Below are 24,594 nucleotides of genomic sequence, written 5' to 3'. Positions count from 1 at the left end.
TATATTCTCCAATCTGCCTGTACATGAACCTATGGTATAAAATTAAGTTATGTCTTAAATTGGAATTTTGTAATTGTGCTGGCCAAATGGCTGTAATAATAAAAGTTTTCCTGGAAAAATAATAGAAAAGGGGATAAAAACTAGAAACATGCAGCATGCACTTTTTAAAAGTATCTCCCTTTAGAAAGGCTATTCTAGTCAATCTATTTCTTATGTTTCTTCTTACAGCTCTTACTTTAAATCTTTTAGGAAACATTTACAACATGGTTCAGAAGTATGTAAAGTAAATAACAGAAGGAAGGTTCTGTATAGAGTTGTTAGCATAAGAAAATACACATACAATAACATACACACACATACAAGCCTGAGCTTATGATTCATATTTAATGTAATGTGAGCTATGTAGTTCATAAATCTCCCCCCACACAGAGAGAGACACAAGTCAGAGAGAGAGAGAGAGAGGGAGGGAGAGAGAGAGAGAGATTACTTGCACTGATTTCAGCCCACTTGATAGGATTAATTCCCTTCTGAATTCAGTGTAACAGGCTGTTTAATTTACTTGTGGTATGAAATTACACCTGTAAACCTAATTACTCATTTCTTAATTTACTGTTAGTGACATTTCTGTTTTTACACTGCAAGTTGGTTCCCCCCTACTAGAACTGTAATATGCATATCTCTAAAATCCATATATTATTAAAGTGATACATCTCATTTAGCTAAATATAAAGTTGTAAACTATATGATTCCCAACTGTATAAAATTCCAGTATTTTACTCTGAAAGTATCCCGTGAAAGGGTGCTTGCCAAGCATTTGTATCAGTTTGGCAGATGGCTAAAACAGATTTTAATGACTGAAAGTAATGCTAGCTACAGGAAGCTTAATGTAGGCTTTAAGGCAAATCACCAGACTTTACCAAAGGGAATGAGACACTGTAAGACTGAAGGTCTAATGTCCAGGTTATTCAGGTGTAAGTGCAAAATCAGGAGCCTTTTATATTGCACTCCATGCTAAGTTAGCAGGAACACAGATCATTCATACATATTTTATTATTATTATTATTATTATTATTAACCTTTATTTATATTTATATTTTCAAAGCATTGTATCATTTGACATAACAATAATGTTGACAGCAACATAGCAACATTGAACTCATGTCTTGGACTCATCACCCATAAGAGGTACATAGACGTTAGGTACTTGGGCCCAGTTCACAGTGCTATCCAGTTATGAGAAACGTACATCCACAATTAAGCACTGTGTGTGGCATGCAGAGTTGTAATGCTGAGTGAAATGGCCAGGTACCCAGAAATTAAAGATAATGAGGGGTTATTTACTTTAGCAAGGTACCAATCCAATCCAATCTAATATACCTAAATCTAGCAAATCCTTGGTCCAGGTCTCAGAGGGAGAGAGGAACTGATGGACCTGATCTCCTTCCCCACCACCATTCTCTTCTCCTTTTGTGTCGTGTCTTTTTAGATTGTAAGCCTGAGGGCAGGGAACCATCTAATTAAAAATAATAATTGTAAGCCGCTTTGATATCCTTTAGGGTTGAAGAGCAGGGTATAAGTACTCTAATAAATAAAAAAATTTAAAAACACAATATTTAATATTCTGCCATCAGCATTACTGCAGGGTAAATTTAAAAACATACCCTACTCAAAGAAAGTATATTCAAGAGGTCTGAATAATAATAAATAAATGTTTTATTTATTAGTGGAAACCATCAGTCATGTCCTATTTAGATTCCAGTTTCTATTGGGACATTCATTTTACACTCATTACTCCTATTGTGCATCAAATTCCAGGCAGATGTATTGACTACTATATAAAATATCTAACAGAGGATAGGGAATCACAGATCACTTTAAAAGTGGCCAAGTTTTGTAATATTGTTATATTTTTTTTCTCTCTAGGATGAAAATAAGCCATTGTTAAGCACCTTTTGGATTTGGCTAGGCTTGGTATAACCCAGTGGGGTAACGCATGGTGTCACCCTCTCAATTAACCTCCTCCCATACTTGTAATGTTTGTTGTACTAATGTTACTCATAAATCACAATTCCCATATTCCACAGCCTAAATGTATTTACATGTACATAGTTTCATGTGGCTAAAGTGAAAACTTGGTAAGATGTGATTTTTAAAAAGAATTTAAACATACATTTTTAAATTTTTGAATAAAAAACTTGAGGCCTCTCCTTTCTCCTCCCACTCAGCCCCATCCCCCTCACATCATTTCTTCCACTAAATTCCACTGAAATTCCACTACATTGGGGAAAAATGCATTGCAAGGTTTTAATCTAGGCATCCCGGTAGAATTGACATCCCTTATATCTTTAGCTCTGGATAACAGAAGACATTTCACTGTATTCAGTTGATTCACTTCAATACAGAGATGTCTTACACAAGCAGATGAGCACTTAGATTTGTGCAATGGAGCCACACCAATTCCTCATATATCCTCATCAGGTTGCAGACGGCATCCCTATTAACAGAAACTATGAAATTAATGGGTGATTATTGTTCTTCACATAATAATAATAATAAATTTTATTTTTTAATAAATAAAAATAATAGACTATCTGGTATATTTCACAGTATTTTTGTTCTGTGATAGCAAGTGAGACTTGCAACAAAATGTTTCATTGCATCCTCTTCTCATAAGAAGTATGGCCCTTTTTAGGGCTCAGAACCTTGGATAGAAAACAATAATGTTCTTTTGAAACAATTGATGGTTGGAAAAAAGTCAAGGGATAAAGGACATCTTTTCACCCACTCTTATTCACTTAATAATAATAATAATAATAATAATAATAATAATAATAATTTGTTTTATTTATATACCGCTATTCCAAAGATCATAGTGGTGAACAGCAAGTAAGCAAATTAGCAAGTAAGCTAATTTGCCCCCAACAGTCTGGGTACTCATTTTAGCGACCTCGGAAGGATGCAAGCCTGAGTCGAGCTTGGGCCCTTTGCTGGTCTTGAACTCGCAACCTTGTGGTTTCGAGTGAATGGCTGCAGTACAGGCATTTAACCACTGCGCCACCAGGGCTCCTTACTGTGATTATATATTCATGTTGGGTTTTTTTTATTGATATGTAGTGCAAGTCTGGGAGAGTTGCATTCACAGGACCTGAGCAGAGCTGTTGCTGACAAGGTGTCTAGAAGTCATAGGGTCACCATAATTTGAAAGTGATTTGACTACAATTAAGAACAACATGGGAGAGTTAGGTAGTAGCTTTGGAGAAGAAAAAGAAAAAGATAACTTCTTCCTTTTCCCTATAAATTTCCAATATTATACAGGGAGAATTTATTCAGTCTGATGGCATACACACCACAGGTTGAGTCTCCCTTATCTGGAATTCTGAAATCTGAAATATTCCAAAAACCAGAACTTTTTTTTAGGGATGATTGAGATAATTATGCCTTTCCTTTCTGGTAGTTCAGTGTATACAAATTTTCTTTCATGCACAAAATTATTTTAAAATATTGTATAAAATGATCGTCAGGCTAAATGTATAAGATGTATATGAAACATAAAATAATTTTGTGTTTAGACTTGGGTCCCACCTCCAAGATAACACATTTTGTATGTATATGCCAAAAAAAAAAAAAAAAAAACCCAAAATCCAAAACAGTTCTGTTCATGAGCATTTCAGATTAGGGAGATTTAACAAGTTTAATCACTTACAGCAAATCAATTCCCTTGCTTCCCCTCCCTCTATTTTCCTTACCTCCTCTTGCAGACATATAAACTTTCCGTATCACTACTGGTTTCAAACCTACACATAAAGGATGCTCACACTAGATCTATCTGGCTGAACCCACAACGGCTTAAACTGAGGGAAGAGCACACATAATGTCCCACAGGGAGTTCTCTTAGATGTTCATACTATAAATTAAACATAAAATTCTAAACAAAGGTTTTTTGATCATCTGTATATCTCCATTCGAAGCATATCTCCATTCGAAGCTCCTTATTGTGTAATCATGCATTCAGTCTCCATTAGATCTTCATGTTCACACATCTTCACACAAACAGAAGCCAGCCTTTCCTGGGATATTGGACCATATCTTTTGCACATTCCTTTTTTCTTTTCCATATTATATATTTCCATGATTAGGCTCCATTGGTTTGGGAGAGCTTTTAGCGCAGCAATTGTGGTTCATGGGATGAGGAGTGAAATGGGATCAGGGAAAAATCATTCATCTGACACAGGGCCAGAAAAGACCAGCATGTTAAGCCACCTTCCGGACAGTTTGGGAGTGCAGCGTTTACACACCGCACACTCTCAAGATGCCTGGAAGCTACCCGGCAGCTCCCCGCCAATCACACGGGGGTGATTTTGGGACACTCTGGGGTTGTGGCATTTATATGCCAAACCCCAGAAGCTGCCTTGGGCTGCTTAAGGTAGCTTTTTACCAGCCCAAATAGGAGTGGACCTTTTTCTTTTTGCTCCTTTTTGGGCTGGTTCCAGGGAAGATTGGGGCTGCAGTGTGTGGCTACCATGGCTCCATTGTGGCTGGCTTGGGAACAGCCCCAATCCGCCCTTTTTGGGTGGTCTGTTCTGCCCCAGAATCAAATAACTTTCCATGGGCAAAGGGAATACAATGAGATATAGTTTTGTAGCCCTGTGCTCAGACTATTGGATTTAGTCAGCTCTACTCTCAAGATATCCATAGATCCACTTTTCTGTGAATGGAAACAAATAGTTATCTTTACATGCTACTTGCAGTGTACTTCCAATGTCATCAGTGAGGGATTAAATAGAAAATAATGGTATAGGTTCCACTGCATCAAATCGGATGTAAACTCATGAAATAGGATGCATTTTAGATAAGGATGTACACCTGTGTGGGGATGGGGACAGTTCACACCCGATATCCCCCCACATGCGTTACACCATCATGACTGACACTGGTCCCCTTGTCCTGAGCTCAGAGCAAGTGACTTGCAGCAGTGGTCATGGTGGCCAGCACAGCTGGACATGCATGCAAAAAGCTCCCCGGTATTGAAATGGAAGGCCAAAGGTAACAGGAATATTGGGGCAGCTTTTGGACCAGAATATGTCAGACAGCTCCCAGCCTCAGAACTGAAACACACATGCTAGTATATATTCTAGAAAAAAGCAGAACTAGTTTTTTATTGATTGTTTAATCCTTCTGGAATAGCAAACAGTGAACTATTCAATTTATATTGTTTTGAAGGAATTCATCATTTTAAGAATATCAGATGTAATGTGACCATGTGCTAAAAACATTTTTTCTTTGACTTTTTGCATGTTAGTCATGTAGGGTTTTTGCATTTGTTATATATGATTTATTTGTCTCCCAACATACTAGTTATGTCATATGGATCAGCTATATAGACTTTCTTTTAATGTTAGATATTTAAAACTCCAGCACCTTTGCCGAAAACATTCCTAAAAGACCGCTTTTCCTGCCTAATTGGTTTTTGTTTTCTTTTCAAATGAACTTGTTAGGCCTCCGAATTTAAATGTGACTTCAGCATGAAATATTACTGCTGAATTTTATGAGGTGCATTGAATTTTCGGGATAAGTTATACAGTCATCTGTTATTTTTACGTTCCTAGTTTTTAATCATTCTCATGCCAGACAGTTAGCCAGCCTTTCTTTCAATTAATTCTTCTCATGCTTCATGAGTTTTCATCATTTATGCTCCCTCATAATATAGCTTATTATTTTGGTTACAGCTACTTTAGAACAAGAAAGCTTAGAAGTGCAAAGTTAGCCAGATGAAATTTAAAAGCTGACAGGTTATTTAACTATATATTTACAAAGGGGCAATTGCACATAGTGAAATTGGGTTCTGGTGATAAAATGTCAACTTCTATCTGAAACATTAGCTGTGCATGATCTATATGGTATTAATAAATAAACTGCACAGCTTCACAGCTGTTGCACCTTGAAACAGGATCTGGTGAAATGTAATAAGTCTGGTAGTATGACTACTTGCTCTAGCTGTTTTAAGACTTGACTGGCAGGTAAAACTATAGCAGTTCATCTTTCATTTGAACATTTTCAGGATTGTTGTTTTTTATTGAAATTAATTATCACAATACTGTAGTGCTTCTTTTTTTCCCCCTTTTCTTTTCGTTTTACAATGAACCTCTGAGGAAATTTAATTCTTTGAATATTAAAGCTGGTTAATTCCAGAGGCTTTTCTTGTGATCCTGTATTGAATGCTGTATCAGCAATGCCTATGCTAATTCTTACATTCAGAGGCTTTAACTTTTTGATTAAAGCCTCCAGGTGCAGATGTGGCATATGAGGTCCAGACCCAAGGAGGTCATTATTTATATCTAATTTAATGAATTCATGCTGAATTCATTGAATGATCTACTGACAGACAAAGAGTCTTTCAATGCCATTTCCCAAACTGATTCGTCCAACATTGTGTGGAGTATCTTTCAAAGTTCCCTGGTAGTGTTGGCACTTCAAAGAATTTGCTTCTGGTTGGGCTGTTTAGACAAACGGGCCAGCTGCAGGTGAGCCACGACTGTTATTGAATAGTTGGTATATTTGGAAGGAGATGTCAGGAATTGGGTGAAAGAGAAGCCTGATTAATGGTTGCTGTCCAATGGTGCACCCACCGTGCCCCACCTTGGTGCACGTGCACCACTAATTCAGCTTGGACAGATGTATATAAGCTGTGTTTGAACTTTAGAACAAGCATGTGAATGTATGACAGCTAGAACAGTGGTTGGGATAATAGAAAAATATTACTTTTCCACCATAGCTAGACTCAACATACTAACATGAAGGTATGCATAAGGGACTGGAGAATAATAATAAGGAATTCAATGTATTTGTCAATGGAGATTTTGTTCATTAAATTTAAACTAGTTGCATTTAGATAAGATTCAATATATTCATTTTAAAACACAAAAATGTTTATACGTCTTTTCAGATAAACCTGATCTCATTGTGCATTGTTCCCATGCTCCCAAAATACACATATTTGTTGAAGGTTGTAAGACAGAAGTGCTGGCTTTCCTACCTGGATCATGTTCAGTCATGTATTTTAAGCCAGACCTGAGAGAAATTCATGTACAGGATGATGGAAGTGCCTAAGTACAATTCTGTTTCAGTCTCTTAATTTGTTTATCTTTGACATTTAATTTGTCCCTTCTTCTGTCTCCTCGTTAGTCTCACTAAATAATGTGGGTTTTATGTTTGTTCAGGGCAGCTCTGTCTCAGCTACTATACCATTATCTCCTTGGTGGTCTTTACATTTTGATGACCATGTATTGGTGGGAGCCCTGTGGGAATCTCTTGTTTTTACTATAGATATAAACCATCTGTTACCCATCTTTTTATTGGGAAATTATTAGTATGTGTCTACGTAAGAATGGAAACCTAAACCTTTGTCCATTTAAACACAGTGTCAGCAAGCCTGTGAGAACTAAACCATCTTGCTTACACAGAAGGAGAAAACAGCTTTGGCAAACATTTCAGATGCTTCCATTAATGTCTGTTGAATCTATACACAGAACTTGTGAAAAAATAAAATGTGTCTGGATGTAAATGTTAACAAAGGGGATAGATCCAAAGGATAGCAAATGCAACATGCTTGTAGTATTAACTTTTAAAATTCCCAAACCAAAAGGGACAATCAGCATCCATTCTAATGCTAAATGTTGCACTCTTTCTTAGCTGCCAGACATGCCAATATGTAAACATTTCAGAGAGAATTTTACACCACCTCATCTTTATGTCAGACAGCATTTAATGGTTGAATGATCTTGTGCCCCAGGTCTTGGCAGCTATCCTCCAGGGGCCAACTTTGGGGGATTACATTGACAGTCAGTCAGTGGACCATGTCCAATGTAAACTAGACTAGGACCATTTAAAATCAGTTACTATCAACAAGTCAAATTAGCTTTATGATGGTTAGAAGTTTTTTCTTGAAAGATTTCATAACAGCATGGAATTTTAACAGACACAGTCTTGTTTGTAATTTTTGTTTGGGAAAAGTTCCTGAGCATTAAAATGTACTCTATTTCCATGATCTAATGTTAATTAATGTGCAATGCTTTAATGTAATAAACAAATCATGACCTTTCCCCCTTGTTTCCTCCATAGGTGGAAATAACTCTTCAAGATGTCAATGACAACCCGCCAGTGTTTCCCACAGATATGCTTGATTTGACTGTTGAAGAGAATATAGGAGATGGGTCTAAAATAATGCAGCTGACAGCCATGGATGCTGACGAGGTAGAAGATTATTATATCTTTGAACAGTGGTATTACTCAAATTTAACAATAAAATTGTTAGGTTTAAACTTACATCTGTGCATTCCCTACTGGTGTCACTGAGAAATATGAATTTTGCCTCAGTCAGGAACAATGGAAGAGAAGAAGTATTTCATTTTATTCTGAAAATAGAGATCTATGAATTGTTTCAGTTATGTATCTTGTGTAAAGCTAATCTCTTAACATGAATGTCTAGTAGTAACCGATTTAGGGGGCATTGCTCATCTCCATTACTGAGCCAGCGTTGTCCAAGGACTGCTCAAGTGGTCATGTGGCCAGCATGACTGCACTGAACACTGTTATCTTGTGGGGATGTGTCTTGTGGGGATACTCAATACTAGAGACCTCAATGGGAAGTAAAGGCGCACTCCTACACAGACATTTTTCTTCTTACACCTTCTTTCACTCATGTTTTTGAATAGTTCTGTCCTATATCCATCTGTTAAAAATATAAATCTGTGTCTGACGATGCACATATGAGAGAAAGAAACATCAGAAGGTTGTTAAAAACTCTGACATACAGAAGATAAAACCCAGTCCCACTGAAATGAATGGGATTTATTAGTCACAACTAGTATAAGTCCCATTGATTTCAGTGAATCTACTGTTGGTACGACCAATGTTGTATCTACTCCTGTAGCATCTACTTGGAATCTGTAGTATGGTGAATCAGGTATGCTTTCAAAAGTGTGGGTAAAATAACTCTCTTTGAACAACTATTCTCTAAATGTGTAAAAAGATATCGCGTAGGTTAAACAAGTAATTAGTAAGGTAACATTCACCTTAGGATATATTGTTTAAACTGGTGCTCTCCTGAATACTGGCTGGGGATGATAGGAATTATAGTAAATTATATCTGAAGAGCACCAGATTGAGAAATGGGAATCAATATGTAATTAATATAATTAGGATTTGTTGTAATGCACTGGTAATCAAAAAGTCTTGACTGGAAATTGCCAGATAAATCTTCAAAATATTTTGAATTTAATATCCCCCTTTGCCTACTTTGTAGCAATTACAGTTTACTCACATCAATATTGATAGTAAATAAATTTACAGTTAAATCGTATTATGATAAAAATTAAACAAATGTACAGTCTTATGAATTTAAGAATTTCTTCATCTTTTATTAATGATTAACTATAACAGAGAATAAATTTGAACAATTATTACACTATGTTCCTGGAGCAATTATAGATTTCATTTAGATTAGGCATTTCTCAGTGTGTTAAATATATCTCTGTAACTACTTATTGTACTGCCTGAAAGAAACTTAGAGTGTAAGATTTTGTTCTAAAAAATCTTTTCAATTATTTGATTATACCTTTTCAGAGCGCTTCATAGGCATCATGTAAAGCTAAAGCAAAATTGCCACGTCGGCAGTAATAATAATTGTTCTTGTTGTTATTCTTCAAAACCCTCATTAGGGTATTACTTTTTTAAACAAAGTGATTTTATTATATCAAAAACTATACAGACTTACAAAATATTGCCTTGTAATACCCTGTTTTTAATTGGTAATTTTTATGTATTTTATTGAATTGCTGCTTTCCATTTTGTATCGTATTTTATACTAGGTTGTGATCCTGCCTCAATCCATCTGGGAGAGGCGGGAAATAATAATAATAATAATAATAATAATAATAATAATAATAATAATAATAAACAATTTCTAAAATTGCAAGTATTTGAGTTTTGCAGAACTTTTTATCAAGAAACATGATAACCAAAGCAAAACACACACAATACAATCAGGAATGAAGACATTTAAGTTAAATTGAACATGAGTGGGACTTATTATTCATGATGAAAAACTCTTCATTTCATTGGGTACTGTGTAGGACTAACATTGGATTTTACCCCATGGAATCTATATTAGTTTTTATTTGAAAACTGAAAGAAAGAAGAGGCTATGAACATTCGAACTAGGCTCTAGTGTGTACTTCGATGAACCTGGTCCTCTCTTAAGGGCTTCTAAAAGAAAAAGAAAAAACCATGCTTGATCCTCTAAGTTTTTGACAATAATACCCAAACCCAATACCATCTTGATCCCAGGGTAAACTGGTGCTGAAAACGGAATCACAGAAGTAGAAGAAATATATACTTAATTTGAAATTCCATTTCTCTTCTTCTAACAAATATTAAAATTGATAAGATTGTACAGTCATCCCTCCATATTTGCGGCTTTGATTATTCATGGATTTCATTAATATGTTCTCTCTAGGACTGTCTAGGTCCTCCAGTGCAACTCTATGGTCAACTTTAACTAAAAGTTGCACTGAAAGACCATTTGTAGCTACTCCAGTGCCATTCTATGGTCAGTGTATGTTGGACATTGACCACAGAGTTGCACTGGAGGACCTAGAGATTCCTAGAGAGATGTCCTCTCAGGTAAAACCAGTGTTTTTGTTATTTGCGGTTTTTCCATATTCACGGGGGTCTTGTTCCCCTAACCCTAGCGAATATGGAGGGACAACTGTACTTGAATTTCTATTATAACAAAACTAATATGTATAAGACTACTACTAGAATTTTATTCAAAAATATATGGGGGCTAATAAATAATATGTCAGTCAAAATCATTTTGCTTATCTTATGCACTGTATCTGTTCATAACTACTGCACTGTGGTAGATTTTTATTAATTTTGTTAAAAAGAATTTTTCATGGAAACAATTTCAGCCAGTCAAGGACCTTGCAAGCAATGCATTGGATCTCAACTGACTCTTATTTGACTTTATGATTACTTTATTATGTTGCTGAACATACTTGCCTTCATGCTGTCATCATTTAGTATGTTCAGAGGTAGAGCTAAACATTCTATTCTCAGTTAAAGCAGTCAAACAGTTTCCCCAAACCCAAATGAAGGCCTGAATGTCAGAAGTATGACAGTTCAGTTTGAAACACATTTGTGTCACTCCTAGAAATTGGCATGCATTTAAGTCATAGGTAGGAAATATGCATTCCTCCAGTTGTTGTTGAACTGAGATTATAACTAGTTCAGAGAGTGAAATTAAAAGATATAGCTGTGTTAGTCTGTAGAATAAGTATGTAGAGAGATCTTGTAGCACATTTGAGACTAAGTGAAAGAAAGAAGTTTGTAGCATAAGCTTTCATAGACTTCAGTCTACTTCTTCAGATGCTTTTGGTGATCCACCAAAAGCATCTGAGGAAGTAGACTGAGGAGCTGAAGTAGAATGAGGGGCTCTACAGACAGGCACTTTGTGCTGGCCTGTAGGTGGAGCCATGGTGCAATATCCATACGCTGGATGTCATGGCTCCACCCCCTTTGAGTGGGTGTTGTGTGCCCTTCTAGACAATGCAGCGCCAAAAGGGAGTCCAAAAGCTGTACCACTGCACTATGGCCCATTACAGATGGGCTCTTCCGGCGTCCCCGTCACATGCTAGGTGTTGGCCGAGGTCCTAGCGTCCACACCAGCCTCACCCCTAGCACGTGACGAGGGCGTAAAGATGGTGGCGCCCTATACACATGGGCAGTCTGTAACGCGCCTATGACACCCTTTTTGGGGCATAAAAAGAACTGGGTTGGGGGCATGACATGCGGTTGTCACATCCCCAACCCAATACTTCTAGGAGTGGCATACAGCCGCCCCTTATGGTCTGTCTGTACAGCCCCTGAATATAAGAAAGCACATGCTGCCAACCTCTTTCTTTTAGTTAGTCTCAAAAGTGCTACAAGGTCTCCTTACATACTAGTTCAGAGAGTAATGCGGATAATAAATTCCAGTAGTAGGAAATGATGCAAACATATCAAGGGCTACACATTCTTGTTTCTAACTGCTGTCAACTCAACTTTGACCTATGATGACCCTATGAATGGGAGACCTCCAAGCCACCCTAACTTCAGCAGCTCTCCTCAGGTGTTGCAGGCTCAACGTTGTGGCTTCCTTGATGGAGTCTATCCATCAAGAATGAAGTTTTCCTGTTTTCTTATTGCCTTCCACTTTACCAAGCATTATTGTATTTTCTGTTCATGATATGGCCAAGTACAACAATTTAGTCATCTTGGCTTCTAGAGTTCAGGCTTGATTTGCTTCAAGACCCATTGATTTGTCTTTTTAGCAGCCCATGTAAACTACAGAATTCTTCACCACATTTCAAATGAGTTGATATGCTTTCTGTCAGCTTTCTTCACACTTCCCTTGTATGGGTTTTCTGCAAGTATATGGGGATTTCTCACAAGTGCAGCACATTTGGAAGACAACACATTTCTCTTTTATATCTGTGTTAGTGTATATAATGTATGATGAGCCAAAGTCTTGCTCTGTGAAAGATTTCTTTAATGGAGGAACCTACTCTCTCAAGGTTTTAGAGGTTTCCTGCATTTAAAACACTCCCAGAACTTAATATTGTTTAACTAATCTGATTTTTTTTTCAATATAAAAGTAAAATTGGTAGTTTTCTTATACAGTGGGCCCTCTCCTTATGCAGGGGATCTGTTCCGGACCCTCCCCCTGCGTAAAGGAAAATCTGCACATGCTCGCGCCCCATAGGAAACAATGGGGTATGTGCACGCAGCGGCAGCACGCCATTATTTATATTGTTGCATGGCTTCTGCATAAGCAGGAAGCCAAGTATAGTACGCCCACATATGATGCAGGCACACTGTATCTTTGTTCCAAATCAACTGCTTTGTTTTGATTAAAAATGTTTGGAAAGATGCTGAATCCCTTTCTGTCAGTTTGGCTTAAAGATAACTCTCTTTGTTGTTGCCACTTTGTAGGGGGCAAATGCTCTGGTCACTTACACTATCATCAGTGGTGCAGATGACAGCTTTCATATTGATCCAGAGTCAGGAGAGTTGATAGCCACCAAGCGTTTGGACCGAGAACGCCGCTCCAAATATTCTCTTCTGGTTCGTGCTGATGATGGTCTACAATCTTCAGATATGAGAATAAACATCACTGTTAGTGATGTGAATGACCATATACCCAAGTTCTCAAAATTATGGTATTCTTTTGATATCCCAGAAGATACCACTCCAGGTAAATAAAAGTCATTATTGTTTTAACTTTTTATCCAGCTTTTTAAGCATACTTAGAGTAAACATTAGCATATTAGCAGTTGAAATGCAATATATTGTGTTGTGTCAAAGAGCCATGCATCCTTCTTCCCTGAACTTTATTCAGGAGGTGCAAAACATGTGATATTCTTATTTCTTTGGCAGAAAAATAGAATGCAGAGTGAGTGAAAACACCTGTGTTGACTATAGTGCTTATCAACCATTTCTTTCAACTACAGAAAGAAATTTCAACCCAGTAAGCAGAATAATAGATCCTGAGCTTTTAACATTTTTCATTACATATGAAGACTACCATACATACTTGCATATAACTTGACCTTTTGTATAAACTGAGGGTAGGTTTGAGACCAAAATTATGAATTTTGGTATGATCCATGGAACGTATAGCAAAGGATGTAAAAGACAAAGCAAAGAAAAATAATGCTAAAGAACTTACAAAATTCAGGAAGGCATAGCTGTTTATGATCACCTTAAAAGCTGGATGGATGAGGAAGGAGCTACAGTAAATGGTGGCTCTGTGGTGTGTGTGGGAAGAGGCCAGGTGTGACCAGGGTTAAGAAAATGTGAGAGCTTAGTCCATCTGGTACTTAGTGCATGTTAAAAAGAATATAAAAGCAAAACAAATAAAATTACTATGGCCTGGTATAGACTGCCGGAAAACGGCGGTCTGGGGCCAATTTTTAGGGCTTGGGACTGCATGCTCCTGAGCCCTACCACACACCGCCAGCACCATCATGACTCAACCCCATCCACATGGGTGCGCCATGATAGTGTAGGCATGGTGCAGCATCCAAACATCACCGTACCATGCGTGCGTCATCAGTGCGCACAAGTGTGCCAATGGCACAACAGTGGCTCCTGGCGCACAGACTAAAAAGAACCCACTTTTAGTGGGTTTTTTTAGTCCTGATGGAGGCTGCACCATTTGGTTGGTGCAGCCTCCTTGCAGTATAAAAATAGGCAGCTACAGGCTGTCCTTTTGGGGCAGTCTGTTGAGCCCCTATGTTAGCAGTGATAAGAGCCTTTAACTTTAATGTGACTTTCCTGATTTTAACTCAGGAAACCAACAAACATACACAGATGTCATATTCTAATCCTTCAAAACGTGACTCCTCAGTGCTGGAATAACATCACTGAAATCCCCTTCTATGAGTAGAATGGTGAAAAATGAGAGCTTAGTCTGTCCTGGGAGAACCTAAAAGAAGCACAAATCACTTCTATTCTCTCAGCATTCCTTTGAAAAGGAAGTGCCAAAGAGCGGCCACTGCCACTATTTTCCTGCTCAGCCATTCAAAATAGCCAGAAGTGGTGCCACAGTGGAGAGAGTACAAGGGGTAGGTACTTCTTTTATAGTTTACCAGATGGACTAAGCTCTCACATTTCACCACTCTACTCAGAGAAAGGGATGTTTCCTTTTTGATAAGAATTAAGGTATAGTACTTACATTGACCCATGGATAAGTCAGGGCAGGTTATTTAGGTCTATTTTGTAACTAAAATTTCTTGACATATGCACAAATATATATTGTACTTGAAATTTGCACATTGGAGGCTACAAAATAAAGTTTTATGTTCTCTTTTAAAATTTCAGACTTACACTGTCAGAGATCTATGTACAAACAAGTCTATAGGCTTTTTTGAAACATAGCTATTCCTCAAAAGATTTAAGGTCAAAGAAAATGATGCTGTGAAGTTGTGGTATGTTCTATCCAACCTCCTCTGCACAGAGTTTTCACCTTTTCAATACCAAATGTCCAAAACAAACATTACTTTTGTTTTACTGTAGAGTAAGATCTGAAATCCACATTGGAACCCTAGCATAGGAGGTAGAAAGCGTATGAACCCAATTTGGATCGATCCTGTAATGCCTGCAATTTATATTGCAAAATAGTGAGACATAATGGAATATTAAATCAATTGATCACTTTCCTTACACTTTTACACAACCTCCTACATTTGTTGGATTTTTAAACAATCAATAAATATATTCTGTCACATTTAAAATTAAACGTTGTTGCTTTAACAATGAAAGAAATTAGTAGAGCACTTGCTCTGCACACAGAAGATCCCAAGTTCCTTTCCCAGCTTCTACAATATATTTTCATATATTTTTACCACCACCACTCCATGGGGAAAATGTATAAATAATCTTACCCAACAGGAATATTTTTTTAAAAAAAATTCTTCATTCTTATATACAAAAATGAAATAAGCAATGACTTACATTCCTCATTTTGAGATATATGGTAGTTCCAATGTGAAGATTGAAGTTCTGTTCCCAAAACTATAGCATTGGATGATCCATGTTGCTTTTTTTTATTTGTCACTTGTTGCTCTCTAGGTTCTTTAGTTGCAGCCATCTTAGCTACTGATGAGGATTCTGGTGTAAATGGAGAAATCACATACACTGTGAGTGAAGATGATGGAGATGGAACATTCTTCCTAAATCCAGTGACTGGTGTATTTAACTTAACTTGCATGTTGGACTATGAGATGCAGCAATATTACATTCTTACAGTTTGTGCAGAAGATGGAGGTGGACAGTCTACCACAGTCAGAGTTTATATCAACATATTAGATGTAAATGACAATTCACCAGTATTCAGCATGGATTCTTACAGCACATCTTTGATGGAGAACCTGTCTTCAGGATCTACTATCCTCATTTTCAATGTAACTGATGCAGATGATGGTATGTATTTTCTCATATTTTAAATGTCTTTATTTTACGCATACAGATATACCTCAGTTAACAAAGCCTCTGGTAAAGAAACTCCTTTTTGCAAAGTCTTTTTATGGCTCTCACTTTTCCTTTTTGTCTAGGTAGAAGTTTTTAGTAGCATCTGCACTGGGAGGATGATGAAGGAAGGCTGGAGAAACACAGACTTTTAGTATTACACTGCAGCTGTGTGACGATAGTAAACAATACAAAACTGGGAAAGAATGGAATTCTAGTCTTGCCAATTCTACTCTGGCTATGTGTGCATGTCTACAACAAGCAAAATAAAACACAGCTGTATCCAGAACCTGTTACTGAGGGTGCATGAACAGTAAAATAGAGAAAAGGCAATCACTGATGGTCCTACATCATCAGCTCCCCCCAGCATGGTAAACTAAACAACGGTAACATAGGTGGAAAACATAGATCTTCTCACCAAAAGGCTATCATAAGAAAAGTGGAGGCTGGTGAAAGAAAGAAAGAAAAATACCATCCATGGATACATTTTGGAAGAAGCTTTCAGGTGGTTTCTGGAAGGTTCACAATGTTTGTGTTTATTAAGCAAGACTTAGCTTGACCTGTTTGTTTCTCTGCACATTCACATCTTGTTAGTTTTGGATAAAAAAATTCTGAAATTTGTTGAGGTGCCCTTTTTTTATGGTGCAGGAAATTATCCCTATTCTTTTCAGATTATTTCTGTCTTTGGTACCAAATTTTCTGTTAAGGAAGTAAGGCCCAAGAAGACATCTACTTCATTAACTGAGGTACACCTGCATGTGTGTTTGTACATTTAATAACACAGAGTATTATTATTATTAAATAATATTATATTGTAGAATATTAAATCATAATAATTATCATGAAATTCTGGGGGAAACTTATTTGTCTTATTCTGGGTATTGTAGGTTAATGAAATCAGAATAACGGTTTCTTTACACTCCAAATGATACTGGAGCATCTAGAAGGTATGATTGGATCCAAAATATCCTTGCTGTGAACAGAAATATCTGAAATAGAGTGGACACTTTCCCCCTTCCACCTGTTCAACACCATCATGGCCAACTCATGACCGAGAGAAGGTGGAAACATTCAGACAGTCCATCTAAGCAACCTATAACTGAGTATGCTGATGATCTGCAAGGATCAGCTCTTTTTTCTTACCCCAGTTATGCAATTGCTGCTAGATGCTGAGTGTTAAAAAAAGTTTGTTGTCTTTGTGCAAGGAGGTACTGAATATTACTTTGCACAATGAGCATATAAACATAAATTTGTGTAACTCAAGGTTATGCAAGCATATGCCACCAACAAGATTTTGGGACATATACACAATATTAGATCTTCTATACAATTATATCAACAAATTTTGAATCAAAATTATAAATTGTATGAACTGTGATCCAATCTGAAGACATTTTTGTCACCCTTGAGAATGACTGAATTCCCATTTTATTGGGAGACCATCCTTTTCCACTGATTCAGTGTTTTATTGAGGTCAATGTGCTTTCCTGTATAGTGATCAAGAACATATTGTTTTTCCATGTCTCACTGAACAGTGCCGAAAATAATTCAGCTTTATTTTGAAACTTGTTGTCTTTAAGGCATTGTCTGGCTCTACATGTCTCAGTTTTCACCTAGAAGCAAGAGAATGCCAGCATTCTGGCTGATTTCCTGTTTTTCCAGTACAAGCAATGATCAAGATAGAAGGAGTGTTCAGATGTTAAATATCCATTGTCACTTTCCTGTTATAACACACCCTCTGAAAACAATAGTTGCAGTTTTGAATTTTGGCAATATGGAGTGCATTATATAAGCAAATGAACATCAAAAATAATTAGCGATAGCTTTCTAGTCTTGACCAAATAAGATACATTCGTTAGAGCATAAGTTAACTTTAAAGTTTAATTGCAAGGCATAATTTAAAAGTCCATATTTCATATATGTAGCATTTTACAAATATTTGTAATTGTTCAGCATTCACATGAAAGCACTGTATATGACCAGAAACTGATGTCCTAATATGCTTACAGAAAAAAAAGACAGCTTGAAAACATAATTTTCAATGAATTGAAGGAAAGTATAATCTTAACTTGGGTTTTACAATTCAATCCTAGTACAATGCAACAATTCAACTATGTGAATATATGACTGTGCCAAAGAGGGTGAATCTTAAAGGGATGCACACACACACTTCTCTTGTTTTCCTCCTCTTTGCTGCTTTCCTCTTCTTTGCAGGCTCTAATTAAGGGAAGAGCTTGTGGGAGAAGTCAGAGAGAGGGCATTTTGGAAGTCCTCCTGGACAGGAGGGAGAAATGGAGGACATGCCCTGGAAAAGGAGGGCATGGAATCAGGCAGGCTTATGGACCCAGACGCCTCCTTTCTCTCTCATGTGTGTGTGTGTGTGTGTGTGGTTTTGGAGTTTGCAAAGGAAAGCCTCATTCTACCTTCCTCTGAAACACCTTTTGAAGCTTCTGTGGCAAAAAAGATTCCCCCCTGTATCCCCTCCTTTCCCCTCACCTCCCTGGAGCATGAGGGGGGCACTTGTGGAAATGACAGTTTGGAGCATGCACAGAAAATGTATTTATAAGCCTGCAATGGGGATTTGTTTGTCTCCTTTTGATAGCCAAATCCGTAGTGGATCCACTTTAATGTGCCTTTAACCCCTTGTGCTCTGTGTGTGATAACCAATAGCAAATGGGCTTGATTTTGTGGGATGCCAGCACTTTAACCATTTCTGAGATGGAAGCACATAGGTCAATGTGTGATAAAGAACTGAGTAAACATGGGCAAGTCATACTTTCTCAATTTAAGAAGAAGGCATTGGCAAACCTCTTTTGAATAAGTCTTATCTAGAAAACCCTATGATATAGTTGCAATAAGACAGAGGACTTTATCACGTGGGGGAAATTGGGGGTTTAAATGGGAATGCTCCCACAATAATCCTGCAAATATCATGCAATTTCACGATGCATTTTCACACGATGTGAAAACTTAAAGGTACAAAGAAGGTCTGAACAACAAGAACAACAAAAAGTATCAATATACTGTTCAAATGTTTAACTACACAGGACTGTATTGCAGAACTACATTACACAGAACTCTATCTGGATAACTGTGAAATCTGAAATACAGATAAGTGTTGGCCTGTATGTTAGTTTCAAACAGGGCTAGGAATTAGGCGACTCTCCATATGTTGTCAGGTTATACATCCCATTAGCTATAGCCAACATAAACAATGTCGAAGAATACAGAGTTGCATGCCAATATCTGGAAGGCTACAGAATTCCTACCCCAGTGTAGGAGATGCAGTTTAGTTAATTTTATATATTAATTGCAAAGGCCATCTTACTTAAGCATCCTTACTCAAGCATCCCTAATTTCTTCTACATAGTCTGCCATGAATTTCTTCAGTCTCTTTTGTAGATTAGACACATCTTGTCCCTGCTTTTTTTTTATTCCTTTGTTGTTTTTATCATCAGCCTAACTTTCTAGTACACCCTCCTTTCAGGTGCCCATTAACTATTCTGCACCATTTCACCAGACCTTCTTACTTTGATGCTGCATTTTCCTTGACATCTGCCTTCAAACCCTCATCCTATTTCCTCCATTCTCTGTATGAAGTTTCAGTTAGGATCAAATCCAGAACTGATGAGTCCCCTTGTTTTTTCCTCCACTGGTTGAAAGAGGCAGTTATCTGCAAGATACATGAGGAAATCTTGGAGACCCTGTTTTTAGCAGAGTTAGGGCAAAACAGACTGCCCCAAAGGCGGAGGCTTGATGCTCGATTGAGGCTGTGGCAACTGCAGGCTGTGTCCCCAATTTGCCCTTTTGCCACCCCAAAAAGAAGTGTCAAAATGCCACTCTTTTATGTGCTGGCAAAAAGCTGGATTTCCCATCCTAATGCAGCTTTATGGTGCTTTGGCGGCATGCAGCATCTAAACACCATGTCACCAGAGCGGCCAGAAGCTAGCTTCTAGGCAGGCAGCCGGGCAGCATGTAGCCAGCCTCTGGGCATCAGGGAGGCATGCGCCATGCATTCACCATGCCCCCAAGCCAACTGGAAGCTGGCTTTTCATGCTGGTCTGTACCAGCCCTTAGTCTCCTAGTAGGTATCAGGATAGTTGAAGTCCTCCATAAGTACCAATTTGTGCATCTCCGATTTTTGAAATTTGTTTTTGAAAAGCATCAACTGCCACTTTTTCTTGGTTTTGTGGCCTATAATAAATTCCTACCACATTGTTGTTTTATTCTTTCTCCATTTTTCTTTACCCAAAAGCTGTTAACCGGTCCATTCTGATCACTCATTTGGAATTCTGTACTGGTGAATTTGTCTTTAATATATAATGCTGTTTCCCCCCTTTTTCTTCCCCATCTATTCTTTTTAAATAGATTATGTACTTCAGTTGTTATATACTTCAATATTCCAAACATGAGAGCCAGCGCTAAAAGTGTTACTGCCATTTGTGTGCTACTAGTGATTTGAACTGATCTTTGTGATATTTTTCTGTTTAAATAAGTAGAAATATTGTTTATTGTTGTTAGCTGCCCTTCAGTCGATCTCAAATCATGGTGACCAATGGATGAGATATCTCCAAGATCCTGCACTCTGCCTCTCTACTCAGATCCTGCAGGCTCAGTCCTGTGGATTCCTTGATTGAGTCTAGCCATCTGGCTTGCAGTCTTCCTATCTTTCTGCTGCCTTCTACTTTTCCTAGCATTATTGCCTTTCTAAATCTTTACTGCCTTTTCAAAATCTCATTATTGCCTTTTCAGAATCTTTTTCATGATGTGTCTAAACTCTGACAGCCTCAGTTTAGTCATCCCAGCTTCTAGGGAGAGTCAGGTTTTGGTCTGGAACCCATTTATTGATCTTTTTGGAAGTCAGTAGTATCCTCAGCACTCTTCTCCAGCATCACATCTATCTATCTGCTATTTATTATGATTATGATTAGTACTATTGCTACCTAATAAATTTCCAGTTGATTTTCAGATTCAGCTTGTGGTTTCCATGCACTTTTATAGTGTATGAACTAGCAACTCATGCTAAATGTAAAGCAGATAATAGAGAAAGATCAATTATGTTTAACATAGAGTGCATGCAAAGCATTTATTTGTGTTTTTGTGCTTTGTGTTTGTGTGCATGCCCATTTTAGTGGTCTTAATTTATCTGTTAAGAACCTCAGGCTGCTACTGAGGAGTATGGGGACAAAGAATAATGCATTTGACTGTATCAATGGCTAATATCATGTTCTATGAAGTGAAAAAATAGAATGTTTAGGAAGGGCAAGATAGAAAATAAAATCCATTAAATGCAAACCTCAGCCTTTATGACCAATTAGGGAGATAAAATTTCCACATTATTTATTCAGTGCTGTTAGGTCTCAGCCATTAATTCAGGGACATGAGAAAATAATAGACATTGGTTTAACTTTATAATGAATAATACAAACAGAATGGGTTCTGGTTTTTTTTAACTGTCACTATATATTTCCCCAGTGTCATAGCTTCTTACCAGCTCTTGCTGTAATGATCTACAAATAACCTGTTCAAATCCTACAGAAGCCAGCATGTGCACTACTTCTTTCTCTATAAATTACTGTTTTCTATTAAATTTGTGGCTGCTTCTTTGACCATACTGCTAAAAAGACAGATATATTTCTCATTATCTCAGTTGCCATGAAGTAAGCCACAGCATAACATTACAAATCTACTGTATATATTTTTTTCTTAAAAATGTAAACCTGTTAGTTTTTAGAAGTGCAAAATTTTCACATATTTCCTTTTTTACATCAAATACATATTAGATAATGTTTCATGACATATTGGTTGGCTAATAAAAGTATTTGTGGATTTTGAATTTTGTTGTATCTTATTGCATTGCATAAATGGCTGTCTTAAATACATTTAAATGTCCTAATGTGTTTGCCTGTTTTTCACAAGTTCTTTGTAACATGGGCCCAATACAGATGAGCAAAAGTGCTGTGCTGGACCCAATTTAAGTGTTCGTTGGGGCTGGGTGTCCATACACGCCCAGCCCTAATAGTGGTGCCTGTGCGCCATCTTGCCACAGCCCCATCCACATGGGGCATGTGACAATGACGCATGGACATCCGTGCACCCAAACAGCACTTGCAGGAAGCGGCGGTGTCAGGGCACAAGAGCACAATTATGAACCTCCTAAAAAGAAGCCGCTGTAGGCGGCTTCTTTTTAGGGAGCATGTTGGTGCCACACATGTGATTGGCGCAGTGCCGCCGACGGGCAAAAACGGCCAGAATGGAGCTGCCCATCTAAATCCCCCCACAGTCTTTCTTTATCACTTTAAGTTTTCTTCTGTTTGTTGATTTATGTGCTTTAAAATATATGTGCAAAATGGAATAGGAAGCTGCATCCTGAAACACAGCTATGTACAACATTGTTGGACTTTTTTTTTGGTAGAATCTATTTAATTTTTTTCTTGTATTGAACATCAATACAATTCCTAGAATTCTTTTTGCTAGCTGTATACGTTTTTGCTTGTAGACCGTTGATTTTATATTTTAAATGTTGATATGTTTGAACAAGTGTTTATACACACAAAATTATATCTATCAATTAAAAGACAAATAGTTGTAGAGGTTTTCAGGCTCTGCTAGGTCTACTAATTCACGTTTTGAAATCTTTCATGGTGATTCATTTGGCAGTGGGTGATTATTCCAAGAGTTCTGATAAGTAGATCTCTTCTGAATTAATTCTCAGCAAACCCCTAGTTAGAAGTTTTGTCAATTGGGTTACAAGGATTTCATCTTAGAATATCTTCACTTTAGTCTCCTCATTATACGAACTATTAACTGATAGTTCTTTGCATCTTTTGGCAATCAATATTTGTTAACAAGTTTGTTGAAGCATTATTTTTATCTATATTCCCAAGTAAAGCCACATTTTCAAGCAAATATTAATGAAATCCTCTGCTCTCTCAGAGGAACTCTTAACATAGCTGCAGCTCCTCCATGGGAATTTCTAGATGTTAGATATGAAAGTAGTTTTTATCACACTAGATAGTGCCAACAGCCTATTCTAAAGGGATCTTCAGCATAAACCTGACCTGAAATATCAACTACCTCAATGATTCCTAACCTTAGCCTTCGGGTTCTAGACTTTAACATCAATAAGCCCTTATCATTGACCATGCTCATAGGTTTCTGACAGCTGAGTTCCAAAACATCTGGAAAATTAAAAACTGAGAGCAACTGAAATAGGGGGAAAATTATGCAAAGAAAGAAGGCCAGTAGTGTACAGACAGCTGAAGTGGTGCAAACAGCTACATTGAGTATAATCTGTTAAATCCTTCAAGAATATAACTATCAGGAAAGGAAAGGAATTCACTGTTACAGGTTACTGTACCTGAAACCTGGTAATAACCATCTTCATCTGCTTGCAAATGGGATCCTCTTTCATCAGTGAAAATGCTGATATGAGTGGGTGTATAAGGATGAAAGGGCAATAACCCATTTCCTCCTCCACATGTTCTCTGCATGAGTAATAATATTTAAAGTGGGTGCTTTTGTTTATTTAGGATGACTGTTTTGCTGTATGTTCAAAAGAATCAGTTAATCAACTCTCTCTCTCTCGTTTTGTTTTTCAGGTTCTAACTCACAATTGTCCTACAGTATTACTTCTGGAGATAGCCTAGGCCAATTTAATATTGACAAAAATGGAATTCTAAGCATCAGGCAAGCACTGGACCGGGAAAGCCAGTCTTTCTACAGCCTCATTGTCCAGGTTCATGATATGGCTTCTCTACCAGCCTCTCGATTCACAAGCACAACACAAGTCTCTATTATTCTGCTCGATGTGAATGACAACCCTCCAAGCTTTATTTCTCCAAAACTGACGTACATTCCAGAGAATACACCTATTGACACCATTGTATTCAAAGCTCAAGCAACTGATGCAGACAGTGGTCCAAACAGCTACATTGAGTACAATCTGTTAAATCCTTCAGGAAGCAAGTTCAGTATTGGTACTATTGATGGAGAAGTAAGGCTCACTGGAGAACTTGACAGAGAAACAGTTTCTAATTATACTTTAACTATAATTGCTGCAGACAAAGGTCAACCATCCCTTTCTTCATCTACTGATGTTGTTGTGATAGTTCTTGATATCAATGACAATAATCCTGTCTTTGCTCAAAAATTATATAAAATCGACATAGCAGAAAATATTCTCACAGGGACAGATGTGGTTCAGGTGTCTGCAGCAGATGGAGATGAGGGTTCTAATGGGCATGTTCGCTATGCGATCATAAGTGGAAATACAAATAATGAGTTTCGGATTGACTCTGTTACAGGTGTAGTAACTGTAGGTAAACCTTTGGACCGAGAGAAAAAGCCTTCCTATTCTTTAACAGTTCAGTCAGCTGACCGTGGGAGTAGCCCACGGACTGATACCACTACAGTCAACATTATTCTGATGGATGTTAATGATTATATACCTACATTTGAGCTGTCTCCCTATTCTGTAAATGTCCCAGAAAATTTGGAAAGATTACCTAAGATTATTCTTCAGGT

At 37.4% G+C, this 24,594-nt stretch overlaps 1 protein-coding gene across 1 annotated transcript in view; it reads left to right on the top strand.

Moving 5' to 3' along the window:
• The window catches only part of FAT4 (FAT atypical cadherin 4), a 178,253-nt gene that overhangs the window by 85,233 nt on the left and 68,426 nt on the right, over window positions 1-24,594 (top strand). The window contains exons 2-5 of the mRNA XM_089527240.1: window positions 8,119-8,250; window positions 13,033-13,294; window positions 15,673-16,023; window positions 23,670-24,592. Of these exons, the coding sequence (XP_089383366.1) occupies window positions 8,119-8,250; window positions 13,033-13,294; window positions 15,673-16,023; window positions 23,670-24,592 (1,668 nt within the window). The remainder of the gene's footprint in view (window positions 1-8,118; window positions 8,251-13,032; window positions 13,295-15,672; window positions 16,024-23,669; window positions 24,593-24,594) is intronic.

The sequence above is a fragment of the Sceloporus occidentalis genome, unplaced genomic scaffold (assembly GCF_023333645.1).
Source record: "Sceloporus occidentalis isolate IW3139 unplaced genomic scaffold, rSceOcc1.0.p SCAF_5, whole genome shotgun sequence".
Taxonomy (NCBI): Eukaryota; Metazoa; Chordata; class Lepidosauria; order Squamata; family Phrynosomatidae; genus Sceloporus; species Sceloporus occidentalis.
The sequence above is the reverse complement of the archived record's forward strand: the minus strand, read 5'-3'. Positions and strand labels throughout refer to the sequence as shown.